General features: G+C 42.2%; 1 protein-coding gene across 1 annotated transcript in view; it reads right to left on the bottom strand.

Moving 5' to 3' along the window:
• Positions 1-501: 501 nt before the first annotated feature.
• fras1 (Fraser extracellular matrix complex subunit 1) overlaps positions 502-16,647 on the bottom strand; it is a 281,858-nt gene continuing 265,712 nt past the window's right edge. Inside the window, 21 exon segments of the mRNA XM_034118256.1 lie at positions 502-2,468; positions 2,917-3,063; positions 4,266-4,471; positions 4,869-5,035; positions 5,532-5,648; positions 6,317-6,476; positions 6,650-6,757; positions 6,991-7,141; positions 7,722-7,936; positions 8,469-8,629; positions 8,719-8,951; positions 10,078-10,353; positions 11,195-11,382; positions 11,473-11,673; positions 12,740-12,896; positions 12,988-13,193; positions 13,282-13,429; positions 14,224-14,384; positions 14,913-15,257; positions 15,925-16,171; positions 16,423-16,591. Of these exon segments, the coding sequence (XP_033974147.1) occupies positions 1,890-2,468; positions 2,917-3,063; positions 4,266-4,471; positions 4,869-5,035; positions 5,532-5,648; positions 6,317-6,476; positions 6,650-6,757; positions 6,991-7,141; positions 7,722-7,936; positions 8,469-8,629; positions 8,719-8,951; positions 10,078-10,353; positions 11,195-11,382; positions 11,473-11,673; positions 12,740-12,896; positions 12,988-13,193; positions 13,282-13,429; positions 14,224-14,384; positions 14,913-15,257; positions 15,925-16,171; positions 16,423-16,591 (4,342 nt within the window). The 3' untranslated portion in view covers positions 502-1,889.

Here is a 16,647-nt window from a genome sequence, read left to right as displayed (position 1 = left end):
TTCAGGGACCGCTCGGACATTTCAAATTTATAAATATAGAAGGCCTGCCTCTGAAAAGAATTAGATGTGGCCAACGCCTTTCTTCATAATTATGAAATATAAACAGCGGGTTTATATAATCCGTCACATTATTTTGAATAGCTTTTTCTATTAAAAGGAAACACATTCATATTTTTCTTAACTTTCCTGTTTATGAACATGAGCGTTTCCTAACAGTGAGCTCACTACTGTCAGTGTTTTGCAAATGTAACGTTAATTTGTATTAGCTAAACTCGTGGTGGGTTTATTTGACATTTTCAAAGTGTTAATGCTTTGTCCAATTGTCAAATTGAGTGAAAAGGTGTGACTTTCCAGGATGATTGTGAAAAAACCTGATATTTTCTGTCCCTAAAGATCCCATCCGATTTGTTGAATATATTGCCAAAACTAGTCATACAGTTAATTTACACATCATAAACACAATGTTATACAACATGTTGCACAAGAAAAAATACCTTTGTGGGTTTTAATATTTTTTATTACTAAAAAAGGCACCAAATACAGGCATCATGTTGATAGCATCGTAGTTATTTTTCACAAAATGATAGCACCAAAAATATATTGTTATTTGCCACAATTTCCTGTTCCCATGTTATTTTGATAGGCACACATTTGAAAGAAGACAGGAGGTGGGATCAGGAGACGAATGGAGAGAAATACATGTCTCACAAGACAAGAAAACTCTTTCCTTTGCAGTGCTCTCCAACCAGTGTCATACACTTTAAAGTAACTTAAACATCATGGGTACATCAGTAGCATAATGTTACATAATACATCATAGAGGGTAACATAATAATACATAAATGAGAAAAAAAAAGTTTAAAAAACAAGGGAGGGATTTAGTGTCTTTGGGCGGAACAAAGGCAGGTAGACACACATCTCTTATAAAATACATAATTTTAAAAAGTGATTATTTTCATAAGAACGGTAGTAACATGACTGAAGCATTCAGTCATGTGGACGGGAGTGAAACCTTTGTTATGCAAACAGCGTCTGATTTATTAAAATCACACGGAAATGTTCTTACTCGTGAAAAAAAAAGAAAAACACTTTGGATGATTAGTTTTTGAAATTTGTGAGGAAAAATACTGCATGGCACTTAATATTGGCAGCTATACGAGTACAGTACGTACACAAAATATATCACTTTTGTTCAAGGTGACAGCACAAATGTCTCTAAGGCTTGAAATACATGTTTAATGCAAACAAAGTTCCTGCTCGTGAGGGTAGGATTAACAAGATGTATTGCATAATTGCACTTGAGTATGTCTCATTCATTTTTGTTATTATTTACACTCTGCACTCATTCTGCCTCGGGCGATCACTAAAAACTTTCACAAGTCAGAAGCAGCTGTAGCCGATGTAGAAGTCCACAGGAAAAGGTTCTTAAAATGAAGTAATCTGCATGATAACTGTAGCATAGATGAAGAGGACTTGCACACCACTCTACAGTAGTGACATTAAGTAGCAGTGAAATGACTCAATACAGCAGAGTTTTCCCATTAAAACAATCACCAGTGTCTGAGCTACCAGCCACCATATTGGTGCTAAAAAGGATATCAATGTCAAGTCAAACAGTGATGATAATAGTGGCGGTCTAATATGGAGCTTGAATGATGGGATGCAGATGTTTTGGCTGTTTCTCGCAGCTGAGTGGTTTGTGGATTCCTGAGGTAGCCCAGTTGTGAAATGATTCAAACGCTGCGTAGCTGTCACTCTTCCCTTTTTCAAAGTGGTATAAAAATACATTAACAAAAATCTCATTCCTTAAGTACAAACTTTCTTTTCGAAAATACCTTTGTTTTTCACTTTCGCTTCATCCTTTTTCTTTCTTCTCTCTCCTCTGTGTTTCAGACCTCAGTGCCGTCGTTGAGATTGTTGTGGAGTTTGACCTCCAGGTTGACCTGTTTGACCTTGGTCTGGCCGTTGGCGTCCTGGTTGCGGTTGATGTTGATGTTTCTGACCGTGCAGTGTTTGGAGCTGAAGTTCTTCTCCATACACTTGTCCATGCACACCTCCACCTTGGTGTTGAGCGGATACTCCTCCAATACTTTCTGAGCCTTCTTGCTCTTCTTCGCTGCCGAGCGGCGGCAGTGGCGGAACAGGAAGCAGACGGCCAGCAGGACCAGGACCAGCAGGGTGACGGCCGCCACGCCCCCGCCCACAGAGCTGCCCACGTGGGCATTGAAGGCGGCGGAGGGCCCGGCCTCCAGGCGGAGCGACTTCATGTTGGTGCCGTTCTTCACCTGGTCGCCCTCGTTGTCGTAGATCAGAGACTCGTCGAGCGTCAGTTGCCCGCTGCGGTCCACCAGGTCACGTTTAGGGCGGCTCAGCTCGTAGGTCACTGAGCGCTGAATCCTGGGGCCGGACCGAGACTCTGGGCTGATTACATAAATCACCTGCAGGTACCACTGATGCCCCGCCTCCACCTGTCAATCAACAGAGAGAAAGAAGGAGGAGTTAGATAGTGAAGCAGTCACTTCAGGTCCCACCTGATAACTTACTTACAATACTACCAGAAATATTGTAATTAGATTTTTCTCTACCTTTGGTTTTGCAGCTTATATATAACATTTATATTTTGTTTTATTTTTCATTCTTCTCCACATTATACTGTAAATTCTGGAAAATGTTCATATATCACGTTTTTGAACATTAAAGCATGGAGACATAGTAAAGCCACTAAATACAAATATGACCCTGAAAATGAGCCTAATATGTCAGTATTACAGCAGCATTGAGCTCTTTAATTGGTGTAAATGCACCTCGATAGATCGTGAGATAGTGGTTCAAAGGAGCTAAACAGAGGAATGGCTGAAACACGAGTCATCACAACGCTGTTACACATCACAGTGTAGTGCAGCTGCCTCCACACACCTTGTAGAGAGCATCAACCTTCATTGTAAAGCCGTCGACGCCCGGCATGGCCGACATGCTCTGCAGGTCCGGGATGTCTGAGGCGAAGGAAGCCTCGAAGGGAACGTCGTGGAAGAAATTGTCACTAACGTCCGGCTGTTTGCGATCCTGCAGAGGAAACGTGAAAAGAAAGAATCAGTTTCTATTCTATTTTCTTTATAAAAAGTCGGAGTATTCTTTCAATCTTTTGGAAATTGCAAATACTTATATATATAGTGACGTTCGAGTAAAAAGTATCTGCTGCATAGTGTAGGTGCAAGACACATGCATTAAAGCAGTATTTCTGCCCGACATAAAAATGGGTTGTCAACAACACCAGGATGATCATTTACATGGAGTGAAGGAAGTTCAAATAACCCACACGCTTTGAATATCTTTGAACCATCTAGTATCCAGTGGGACAGGTCAGACTGGTCAGACTGGTCCGGCAAGTGCGCAAGTGTGTGAGTGTGTGTGTGAGTGTGAGAGCTTGCATAGCATTGCAGGAAAAACATGTTATCTTCCCTCGTTTAAAGGTAAATTCAGATATTGATCGCTTGAAACTAAACAAATCACATTTTTGCTTTGGTTTATTCTAACCTGAAAGACAGGTTTTCAGCAAGCACCATTTGTATTGCCTGAAATGTGAACCTGCTCTCTTTCAATAGAGATCATTTGCATATCTGTAATGAACATGTTGTGGTTGCATCTTCGTTTCCAACTGCTGGAGCCTTTCATGGTATATATAATGTTCATTTATTAGATTACATTTTTTCAAGATGTTTATCTATTTTGATAAATAAGAAAATTACCAATTTGTATTTCAATTTTATGTTTTGTGCGGTTTCTTTGTAAACATCTACTGTATCTGTTTCACAATAAAAGGCTTCCCGCAGTTCAATCCCTTCTCTCTTATCAACAGGAAGTGTCAGTTTAACACATACATAGAAAGAGAACATCTATCAAATGTGAGACTAACAAAAGATGTAGTTATTTAACCTGTAAACCTGTATTTTTTCAATAACTCCTATATCATGTTTGACCTCTTTTGACCTCTTGTGTGGCCAGATTCTGGAGCTGTCTGAATCCTTAATATGTTAGTTTTTCATATATGTATTTTTTTTAAAGATATTTGTGGTCCACCAGTGCCTTTATTGAAGAGACAGAGTTGAAAGGAGACACAGGGGATGACATGCATAAAGGGTACTAGTCTGGTCTTGAACCATTGTCCCTGTATCCTATAATAATATTCAGCTGCAGACATATGATGTATTTGAATAACGCTCTTGAAAGTCACCACAGCCCAGAGTAAACAAAATAGATGTTTGTACCAGCAGCAGGAAGCGATGTTTGAGGTGCTTGTTGGGCTGGATGCAGCCGTACTGCGGCCCCTCGTTGTACAGCGTCCCTGTGGGGTCGAAGAAGGGAACGTATCCATCCCTGCCGGTGCAGAGGTACACCTTCTCCAGCTGCAGTTTGTATGCTGCGTTCAGGTTCTGCTCGGGATTCCACAACACCCTGCCGTACAGAGTTTGTCCTGTGGAGGGCAGCAGAGGTAAGGGTTTGTTTTTATTTGCACATACAAATGTTTGAGTTGCTTAAACCTTTAACTGCAACTTAAATGCAGTGAAGATTAGAATAGTATCTTGGTATAATGGTTAAAACATGGAATAAAGGAAAATTGTTAGTAAAGGTTAGCCGGGAACCTTACTAAATTAAAAAGAGTCTTTGTCTGTCTGTCCTACATGTTTTTATGTCCACTTGTCGTCTGTTTGGATGCGCAGCACAACTGGTAGCTAAGCAATCTGTTCAAACTCCATTGCACTAGTCTCCTAAACTTATTTTCAACCTACATAAGCAGCTTATTGCTCTTAAGTAAACTTTTCTAAACAGCATTTTCTTTTTAAATCTGAGTTCTGTTTCTCTAAACATACCCATGGAGAATGCTCCCTTATAGTCCATCTCAGCCATGGCGACATCAGCAGTGGCCGGGTCCATCATGAACAGCTTCTCGTTGTTACACAGCTGGAACTCCGTGTTGAGGGAGTAAACCACGGGAACGGGCCGGTTGGTCTGCTGGAAGGCGATCGGCACCAGAAACCTGTCAGACAAACACCAGACAGTTTAGGATTCACAAGCTTTTTTCTATTTGTTTTGTTCCCATAATGCACCACCAGGCTCTTAAAGGTCCCATATGTTTATAAATATATATATTTTTTTTAATTATAAAAGCAGGTGTAGTTGCATTGTCGTAGGGAGAAATGAACACAGCCTGTATTCAGAATATTGGCTTTTTTTAATGTTATGATGTCAAAGCTATACATACAGTATAAATAGGCAGAAAGTGCCTCTACAGTTGCCCGGACTTTTTAGGGGGCGGCTTAAAGAGACGGAGCGTTTCAGACAAAGGGTGAATACATGAATATTCAGGCAGACAGTATGAGGAAAATTACGCTTTTTTTTAAACAAAAAAGTAGATAAACATTTTCTAGTAGAAACACAAAATACAGGTTCAACCCCTGAAAATTGACAAAATATGTCTCCTTTAAAAAAACATTTGTCATTATCAAACAATTTGGACATCAGCAGGGACGTACTTCTCTGGAGCGTGAGCTGTGCAGGACAGAGGTTTGTCCCCGGGGTCGATCCAGGGCTGAGTGGGCTGCACGGTGCAGGGGACCAGGAAGACTGTGTACTCTCCGGAGTAGTCCTTCCTGTTGAAATATTCCCAGGGGGATTATAACCAAGGCACAGTCAGGTTGAAATAAAAACCTTTTCAAACATGACGATTTCCACAAAACAGTTTTGGTTGTTCCCCAAGGAATGTTCTGAGACTCCCTGCAGCAAACAAGACATCAACTTCCATGTAACGTCTACTTATGTAGTTAAACATTACTTTTTTCATGCTCATGATATATGATATATATATCCTCTATATAACCTACATAAGCCAACAAGACCAGCTAAGTTTAACATAAATATACCATTGAATGATGGTGGCTAGTACAAAGTTTCGTCGTACAGCTAATATTCTGACATAGCCACAAATAAATCAGTTAGAGATTAAAAATAAATTGCGTGCTTTTGTCACTTGCTATCAAAACTGATTTATGGGCTAGCAAGACCAAGCTTTATAAAACCAGGTGGTGCGGCTCATGGACATGCAGAATAAAAATGTGTCTTGAAAACAAAATCTTGATTAGATTTAACAACTAATTGAAAAATATATCTATAATTTTCTGCAAAGTTGGTGCCAATCTAATGCTCTCTCTTTAAGTTGACCTGAATCTTAGTATTAAAACTTGCAGTATTAATATTCCCTTCCTGAACCATCAGATGTCAGCATGTCTGCGTTGATTCAGGCCAAGATGAAGTGTCTGACCTGCTGTAGGAGCTGGTGGCCCTCCACAGCTGGTACGGTGAGTCAAAGGTCTGAGCGCTCCACAGCAGCTGAATGTCGAACTCGATGCCTCCGAGGTGGTCGGGGGCCATCAGGTGGGACTTGTGGCCCGGCAGAGTGTGGTGCTCAGGGACAAACTGACCTGGAGGGGAGAACAAGAGAAGAAGACTTGAAGTGTAATGCTCTATATGGCAGTGGTCTGGCTGAGAACATCCTTTATTTCACACCAAAATACTCAACACTTTCTAAAGAAAAAACAACAAGCTCTGGACTTTTCTTTGAACTTAACATCTGAAGTGGATGTTGTGAACTGACCTCTGAATTTGGCGTGGGTTTTGAACTCGATCACCAGTCGTCCGTCTTCTCTGATGTAGATCCTGATGATCTGCAGTCTGGCTGAGAGGACGCTGTCAGTCTGGATACCTGCACTCAGAAAAAAACAGAAAAGGAAGTCAGAGGTAAGATCAATATGACAGCAGAAGAGCAACATCTGATTAGATAAATACAGCAACATTTCCATTTCACATCATGAATAGAATAGAGAACATAATATAGGGACTTTGTTGGGAATGCACAAGGTACAATGAAACCTTTTGTTATACATTGCTAATAGAGATTCACTCAGTTCATTATGTCTCTGCTGTGTTTGGCCTGACCTGTCCTCCAGAGCACCGTGTCATAGAAGAAGGAGAACTCCATCTCGGTGTGATGCTCCAGAGAGGCCCAGCCTCTCGGCGCTGTCACGTAGATGTAGGACACGTAGAGAGGAACCTGCACCGTCAGGAAGGACTGAGCCGAGTCCCGAACCTGGAAGAACGACAGCATGCTTTAACATTCTCCACCTGCAGGCCGAGACCCCTCAGAGGGTCTCATGGGGATTGGAGGTACTGTGAATGAGTACTTCTTGAGTCTTCTTGATTGTTAGGTATTTTACAGTTCATTTTTGACCTTGGAAACAGCAGTAGACAAAGCAGATTCCTAGCTGCATAAACTCACTTGTTTTGGAGGTTTTCATGGTACTGTTTGTTTGAAAGTCAAGAATAGACTGTCAATCTCTACTTTTGAGCAAAAATGTTCCCAAAGAAGGCCCAAAGGTTCAATGCATAATCTCCGTTTAATGACAACTGAGCAAATACTGATGATGAAGACTGTGGTACATGGTCAAAAGTCCCAGACCAAGTCAGTACTGGACCTTAGATGGAGTTTTATCAAAGACTGATTAAACTTAAGTGATGATCCGGAATTAGATTTTAATTGTAGCCTGAAATATAAGGGCTAAGCATCATCAGGTAGAAGCTCAGTCTCAAAATCTACTCTGCTGAGGGTTCTGCTACATAGTAAAGTGTCTCTAATTGGTACATTTGGTGAAAAAACTGTTCTTATGTACCTGGAAATCAGCAGTCACAGAGCCACTGCAGACATCGATGAGCTCCGTCATGTCGTAGTAGGCGTCAAATGTCCAGATGCAGTTCTTGAGGTTGAGGTGCTTGTAGAGCTGGATGCTCTTGGCCTCCCGGACGTTGGGGTTGAACTGGTAGGGGCGGTCGTAACCCGGCCCCAGAGAGATGCTGTCGAAAGATACGTCGTCTAGGAAACCGGCCTCTGTGGAAGAATGTCGTCAAAGTTTGTATTAGTTATAACAAATCTAAAAGAACCCCAGAAAAGTATAATTTCCTATTTAGAGGAACAGTTGGTACATATTTTAAAATAACTTTTTCATTATTGCCAAAACTGTAACTTTATCCCCATCATTGTTAGCGGGCCGCCATGTCGAAACCAGTCGATCCAAAACCACATCGACCACCAAGCTAATTTTCTAATTTTCTATCTTAACAGTACACTAAAATACTTTTCTGAAAACATTTGAGGCAAGAAGGCAATGCTGTTACAAAATCCTAATTAATATTTGATCAGGGCTGCCTATACTTTGATATTACTTGGCTCCGATTGGTTGTTTTACAATAGACGTGGGCGACTGTTCAAAATACCAAAAAGAGCACTTAAGCACTTAATATCCTGCACATGACTATGTTTTATTCTGTGATTTGATGTTTATTGGCATCGCAGGAGTGATTGTGTGATTGTGTGGTTGTGTGAATGTGTGGTTGTGTGAATGTGTGGTTGTGTGACTGACCCGAGACCCCCTGCAGCTCTTTGAGGGTAACGAGGTTGGAGCAGACATGCTGCTGCCTGTAGATGGACTCTGACAGCAGGAAGTGCAGGTTGTGCAGCGGCATGGTGGACACCAGGGGCAGCATGCCGTCCTGATGGGGGATCTGCACTGAGATGTGGATACTGAACAAAGAGACGGAGAAATTAACAAACAATACATAACAAGAAGTTTATCCATTTTCAAAAGCCACCATCTGCCCGTTGCGTCTCACCGGTTGGGATGCTCCTTGTGCTTGACATCGAGGTATTTGAGCGTAGCGATGAAGGACTGAGCCTGGAAGCCCCTGGCGGTTCCCGTGGTTACCGGCGTGTGGCAGATGGAGCCGTCTGTGCCGATTTTGGCGATGTTGCTCCTCAGCGGTGTTCCAAGGTGACCCGCCTTATCCCTGGCCTGAGCAACGCAGCGGACGTGGAAGCGACGGCTGAAATAAATACTGTCCAGGACCTGAGGGACGGCAGGGGGGATGACACATAGGAGATGACAAAAGGGAAAAGATGTGGACGGATGCGTTTTGACCACAAATTATTGTAGTATTACACCATCTGAGCTAGCTAGCTGCTGCCTCTATCATATTATTAAAATCATGGATTGTATAAATACAAATGACATTGCAGCACACCTATAAGTCAAGCCAAAACATCTCAAGTGGCCCCGGGTGGCAGAAGTATACAATAGATCATAAATCACGTCTCTCATATTTTAAAGGATGGGTCTTAGGACAAATTAAAAAGTCCTCTCCAAATACAGTTTCCCAAAGTTAGTTTCTGTCATTTCAGGTAATAGTTTTCACGCTGATATACAGTATATTCAAGTTTGACACCTGCCACATATATTTATAGGAAGATATTATGGGTAGTGTCTTTGGTGCTAACGTAGCAGCTGCGTGGCTCATGCTAAAAAGCTGTGGCTGTGCCTGGCTCTGGATTGGCTCTGATGGTTGTGAGGGCGGGACCTTGTCACCACAGCTCGAGCCCTGCTAAACAGACTCCAGATCAAAATTATTTCAAAATCTTCAGATGGTAGCTCGACTTTGGGTAATTGTTATCACGCTGATGTATATTCAAGTTTGGTGTAAAGTAGATCTTTAATGGTATACAAAAGGGGAGAGACTTCATGATTGACAGCTGCGCTCAGTGAACATTATCACGGAGGGTCTGGAATTGCAAAAGGGAGGAGATGTACCTTTCAAAAGCTGTCACAAGTCCATGTTATTAAGTTCTGACAGATTACATTTTTTGGAGACATATAACAGATATAGAGAGATATTATGGGTAGTTGGTGTGACTTTTTGACCTAACAGCTAACATGGTGCTATTTTGGCAGCAACGTGGCTCACGCTAACAGGCTATGACCGTCTCTGGCTCCTGAGTGGCTCTGGCAGGTGTGAGGGCGGGACCTCGTTACCAGAGCTCCAGCCCTCAGGTCACTACTAAACAAATTCTTAAGATGGTAGCACCTGTATTTGGATCACTTTTCTACAGCAGATTGAAAGAAGAGACGTGGTGTATATGTACATATACAGTCAATAAATATACATTTAAACTCTTCTTTTAAAGAAATCCCCACTCACCATATGGTTGACGCTGGTATACGGGGTGGTGTCCGTGACTGTCTCGAAGGGGGAGCGGGCCCCGTTGGTGTCGGTGGGCGCCGCCACCTCCCAGGAGAAGTGAACCTGGGTTTGGTTGATGCCGGCCTCCTCGCAGCGCTCCTTCATCACAGAGTACTTGGGGTAGTGAGGGTCACAGGGGGTGACACACACCAGAGGGTACCCTGGAGAGGGCGTCTTCTTGCTGCCCTCTTTTGTCACCTCCTGGACGTGATCATAGTCAGCGAGGGAGACAACCTGAGGAGGAGGGAGGATGGGTACTGATTAATTTTTTCTCTTCATTTAATTGTTTTGCTCCAATGGAGAATTGAAGAATAAATGATGTCATTATTTCCTTTAAAGGTCTCCTATTATACTATTTTTAGGCATATATTATAGGTCTCAGATATATAAAAAACATGTCTATGAAGTGTTTTGCTCAAAATACCAAACAGATCACCCATTCTAGCCATGCCTCATACGCCTCTATTTCAGCCCTGTTAGAGAAGTGCTGATTCTGGGTCCGTAGCTTAAAAAAAAAGGGGAAAAAAAGAAAAAGAAACGAGAGCAGAGAGGAGAGCTCATGCAGGAGAATTCTATCCAGATACTCAGCTAAAGGCTGCTGTGATTAAATGCCATATCATGTTCCAAACCACATCAAGGATTATTTCTGAAACAGCAGGGAGCTCAAACTCTTTTTCTCTCACAGGTGTACCTTTTTATATCCTGCTTCTTTACACAATACTCTCTCCAGTAAAGCGTTAGCTCTGAGTGTTAGCGATGCTTGCTAATGTAAACACAGACCATATTACTTCCAAAACGCAGGGCATTGTTTCTGATACAGCGATGTTTTTGATGGGGCAGAGAGCGTAAAGCCAGCCCACATTTCCGATATTACGTAATATCGGCAGCAAATCTGGATCAGCTGTGTTGTACCCCCGTTTTTAGAAGGGTAAGGAGGAAAAGAAAGAGGGTTGTATTTTCGGACACTTTGTGAGTCTCCTTACACACCGGGGACACATATCTATGTATAAATGACATCAAAAAGTGCATTTTGCATGATAGGAGACCTTTAGAAACGACTGAAAACCAATCTTACAATAGGCGTAGAAGGTAGGATAAGGCTGCCTGAAGCCTCCTGATCCAAAATGGTCACTGTTGCCATAGTGATCTCTCCGAGCACCGCCTCCACAGGGTCGTCAGGGCCGAGCACCAATGAAAAGGACTCGTGCCACTCCCTATCCTCATTGGACAGAATCTCCACTTTAAACAGGATGTGGTCTATTCCTACAGAGGGAAACAAAGAGAGACATTTTGTCAACCTGACATTTACATAATAATCATTCAATCATTCAAGTGTGAATTTTCAGCACTAACCAGGGGTGAATTTAAGCACTCTGCTCTTGGGATTGTAGTCAACGCCAGACTGGGCCGAGCCGTCCCGGGTGCTGCAGCGGATCTTGGAGGTCCGGTCCAGATCCCCCCCACGGACCACCTTAATGTTGAGAACCTCGATGCCATCGGGACCAGGAGGCTCTTTGACCTGATAGGACGCCTGCTCAAACTCAATGGTAGGAGCTGGAAGAACAGAGGGCATTGAAAGGTCAAGGTGCTGCTCTCTGCTGGCTGTACGGCATATTATAATTATTGTTCAGTTGCCAGTTTATAAGATGAAATAAATGTAGTTTAATACAACCACCCCGCGATAAATCCTCCCTTCATGAAGGTTAATGATCTGTCTTTGTTCATACTGATTGTTGATACTCACTTTCTAGGTATGATAAGTATGTGAGATGATTTATGTAACACTAAGAGCAGTTTGAATATGTATTCTCTCAATGTCATACAATGAGGGGAGGCAGGCTCTAGGATAAGACCAAATTCGTTTTTCAACAGTACAGAGAGACCTTTTGTATCATCAAGGGAGACATCTGATGAAGCCTGGGAAGAATTGGTTGGTTATAGAACACAAAACATTAATAATGACCAGGTTGTATGATGTGACAATTCATTTATGTATGAGTATCAATGTTGAATCCATTGTGTATTAGCTATATATTATAAGTTATTGTCAATCCTTTTTTTTTTCCTTCTCTTTTTCTGATTCGTGGATTGTTGTGTTAGTATTTAAGTGTTATGTTTGCCTTGTAATCAAATAACTTCTTAAAATGAAAAAAACAAAACAGCTATCGAACAAGAAAAACTCTTACCTAACACGAAAATAAGAATATTTGTGTACATGTAAAGAGATATATTGTTGACCACGTTAGGATATGATATGACAAAAAAACACTTTAAACTAAATGCCAAAGCAGACTAGAGTTTTTAAATAAATAAGGTCAGGAGCATCTCCACTTGTAGTTGACAACATTATTCCGACACTTACAAAAGAACGTTTTCCGCCTGATACATTCGCAAGAATATGTATTCATCAGAACAGAATTAATATAGGAATGCAACAAGTTTTCTTAATTGAGATTTTACTCAAAGAACATGCAAACAATAATTTCATAATAAAATACATTGAGAAGATACATGGCTTTCATGAAAAAAGTTAAACAAATTACAGGTGCCCTGGTAGTTTAGTGTCAGAATTCATCTATACAGCAGTAAGTTAACTGTTGTATGTGACATATGATCTTACCATCTTCATCATTGGTGATGGTGACTGTGACGATGTCGCTAACGCCCACCATGGCACCGCTCCAGTGGTCTCCCAGTGGTGTCCCAAGATGCACCTGGAACTCCTCTTCAGGCTCAAAAACAGAGTCGTCGTTGATGTGCACGGTGCAGTTTTTTACCTGGAAAACAAACAATCAAGTAAAAGATTTTAAAGGGACTGACACAAACGGTCTTAATCGACTTTGTTTAAACTTTTAGGATTCAGTATACCTTCTCTCCTTTGAGGAAAGTGATGCGTGACTCGTCAGCGTTCCTCCTCTCCTCGAAGTCGTCCATCACCATGGCTGACATGGTCCGGGTGAAGCAGCGCACTGATGACTTGAAGGACAGGTCACCGGTGCGGATAATGGGGATGTGCAGGATGCTGTCTTTCTCCTTGACAGTGTAAGCAGTCTTCCCGAACTGCATGCTGGGAACTGAGAGAGGGGACGTTGGCTGTGAGAAGGCTGAGTTTGAATGTAAGATGAAAGAGGTCTTTAAGGGAATAATCTCCTGTGTACTTACTGTCCTGGAAGGTGTCGATGATGACGACGTTGGCTTCATAGGGCTCTTGGAGGACAGCACCCTGAGGAGAACTGAGGAACACCACAAACGACTCGGATCCTTCGATGGACGGGTTCTGGATGTCGTCCATAATGGTCAAACTGCATGTCTGTAGAAAAAAAGTGTCAGCAAGGTTTCTAAAGATATTTGAGGCCAGGTCTGAGTTTACAAAGGTTTGCAGGAAGAACATCTTGCCTTTAGTTTAAAGGATACACACACATTCTCAAACATTAGGTTTAAGACTATTTCAAGGAATTAGCAGTCCCTCAAATTCAAAGACCGGACCGGTGTAGTTTGAGACCAGGTGACTGTAAAGTTAAATACAGACTTTACAATGGAAGGTGGCGTTTGAAACAATTATGTAAAAATAAATAAATCCATAAGACTTCAATTTTGACTCTTGCATGACTACGTAACATTTACGCTTCTATTGGCTATTGCTTCAACACATTGTACGCGATAGGCCAAGGGGCGGGACATCTCTAACCAATCAGAGCAGTCTGGACTCTGGTTTCAGACAGAGGGTGAAAAGAGGTATTATGAGAAAAAATGAAGCACTTATTGAACCAAAAGGCATCTAAACATGTCACAGTAGAGGTACAAAACACAAATATGAACCTGAAATAATATTTCCTCTTTAAGCACGAACCTCTAAATATATTGTCCCCCTCAAATTCACAGAGAATTTCTAAAATCCAACGGAACGAGCGTTTAAAACTCTTAATATGCTCATTATACTGTCTTGATGGCCTTGTTCCAGATGCCCTTTGACATTTATCCATGCAAAGATATTTCATCTTAAGGATTTAACGGGGATCTTTCTTTAGTTCCATTTGAATCCAGCTGCCTTTGATTCAGCACTTCTAGATATCTTTACTGTAGGTCAGAAGTCTCAGTCCTCACCTCCTCGGTACTACCAGGTTTGAACTCCACCTTCTTGGAGCTTGGGATGTAGTCGACTCCCGGGCTCGCTGAGGGGGGGTCTGAAGGTCGGGTGGCACACCACACAGAGGTCAGGGAGGACAGGTCACTGCCAAGGCGCAGCACTGGTATTTCAATTGTGCCTGTAGGGTGGAGATAAGAAGGAAACGTAAGTTCAAAAAAATGCATAATATCACTACTGAGTAACATATGAGTTTAGCTTTTAAGTCAAAATGCTGCTTTAAAGCATTCCAACATTTAAAAAGAAATATAGCACAGTGTTAATGTTCCAAAATAAATCAAAGACAGACTGCAATGTACAGACCAATTTATAAAGAAACCGGGTCGTAATCTTGTTCCTACAAATGAGCTCCGTAAATGTTTAGGGAGCAGGTCACATTCTGTTTCATGTGTAGTGACATTACAATCTGGAAGAAAATCACCCTTGGATCTTGGATCTAGCAATTACTAAACTACCCTTTCCAAAGCCAATTTGTAACTCTTCGCACTTTCCTAATTTCCCCATGGAGATTTTCACATTTATCCTAATTAATAAAGCTTTGAAATGACAAACGAAAAGATGTGTAACTTCACAGAATTTCTCTTGGGGTTAGAGAAAACTCAGTAAAAGAAAATAAATCCATAGACCGTAAAAATGTAATTGCTTATACCAGCATCTTCGGTGAAAGTAAAGGTGGCGTTCCCGAGAGAAACAGTGGACGCGTCGTTGGGTCCGTCGATGACAACTTTGGCCGTCATCACCTCCCCCACACGGGCGTTATCCGACGCGTCCGACAGCACCAGCTGGAACTCCTCCGACAGCTCGTACTCGCTGTCGTCAATGAGCTTGACGTCGCAGGTGGACATGCTGACTCCCGGGCCGAAGATGACGCGGTTGTCGTTGGTCATGCCGCGGCTCTTGTAGTCGGAGCCAGACTCCAGAGCGTGGAGGCTGCTGCCCTGCGCCGACTTGGCCACGGTGTAGCAGAGGGCCGACACCGTGCTGGAGGTGTCACCTGGAGGGGAAACGAGGCAGGAGAGGGTCACAACTGCTCATTACGTCAACTCTGGAATGCTCTTTCTACGAGAAAAACGACAGTTAATTCAGAACTCCGCTGCCAGGTGTTTGACAAAATCCAGAAAAAGAAAGCTCAGACAGTACCTCCTGTTTTAGCTACATTGCATTGGCTCTCAGAGTCTTTTAGAATTGATTTTAAAATCCCTTTTCTGGTTTATAAAGATCTTTTATGTCCTTGTACAAGCACTAAGGTCCTCAGCAGCAGGCCTTTTCATTATTCATAAAGTCGCCCCTAAAGCAACTTTTGTCCACTAACAGCCTACCAGGAAATATTATATAGGAAAACTCAGTCGACATTTTTTAATGACATCTGAAACCATATTTCTTTAGATAAGCTTTAGCGACATCGCCCTTGAATTGGTCTTTCAATCTTTTTTTTATAATGTTTAATTTATTTATTTTATAGTTTAATATTTTACTGATTTGGTCTTAAGTTTTTCATTATTTTACTGTGTGTGTAATCTGTTGTGAATTATTATGATTATATTATTATTATTACATTTATTATGATGCCTTTTTACTTCCTTTGAAATGTTCTGTATATCATGTTAAATGAAGTGGTTAATACATAGAGAGCATAACAGGGATGTGGCAGTGCTCTCTACCTTTTCTCTCGATGGGCGCGTGGATGAAGCCGGTGCTCTCGTTGATGTGGTACGTCTTCTTATCAAACTGCATGGTGGGCTCGTCCTCGGTGTCGTTGATGTTGACGATGGCGCGCGTGTTTCCGCCCAGCAGCGCGTACGCGGGCATGCTCAGCTCCACGTGGAAGCTCTCAGTTCCCTCGTACACCTTGTCGTCGTTTATCACTATGGTGCACACCTTGGTGTCCTCACGCTCATCAAACTGGACCTGTGAATGAACAGCAGAGCGGTATGGGTTTAGACTTATGATTGGACATAGAGTACCGGTAATATCAAATGTGTATAAAACCGAGAACATAGGACAGTAAATATAAAGCCCTTTTTGGGGGGTTTTCCCTTTCCTGTAGTATGTTATATAGGTTTTAGTGCATGTAAATGGTCTGCAAAGGCTACAATCCCAAAGTTCCCTCCAACAATGTACATTTTTAAAACATGTTGACATTGGTGGGGCCTGGTTACCTGTCCAGCGTACTCCACGTAGTCCTGCTGGCCTGGACGGGACCCCTCGCTGCTGGTGGAGGTGGCGCTGGCCTGCTCGGTGCGGCAGAGCACGATGGCATACTGGTTGAGGTTTCCTGTTCGCTTCACCGTTACCGCCACTGTGCCGGCCTTTTCACTGACATTGTAGCTGTGGAACCATCACAGGAAGTTATTTTACTGATTGATGCTCGGAAGGAACTGACT

This window comes from Trematomus bernacchii, unplaced genomic scaffold (assembly GCF_902827165.1).
Source record: "Trematomus bernacchii unplaced genomic scaffold, fTreBer1.1, whole genome shotgun sequence".
In the NCBI taxonomy this organism is placed as follows: domain Eukaryota; kingdom Metazoa; phylum Chordata; class Actinopteri; order Perciformes; family Nototheniidae; genus Trematomus; species Trematomus bernacchii.
The sequence above is the reverse complement of the archived record's forward strand: the minus strand, read 5'-3'. Positions and strand labels throughout refer to the sequence as shown.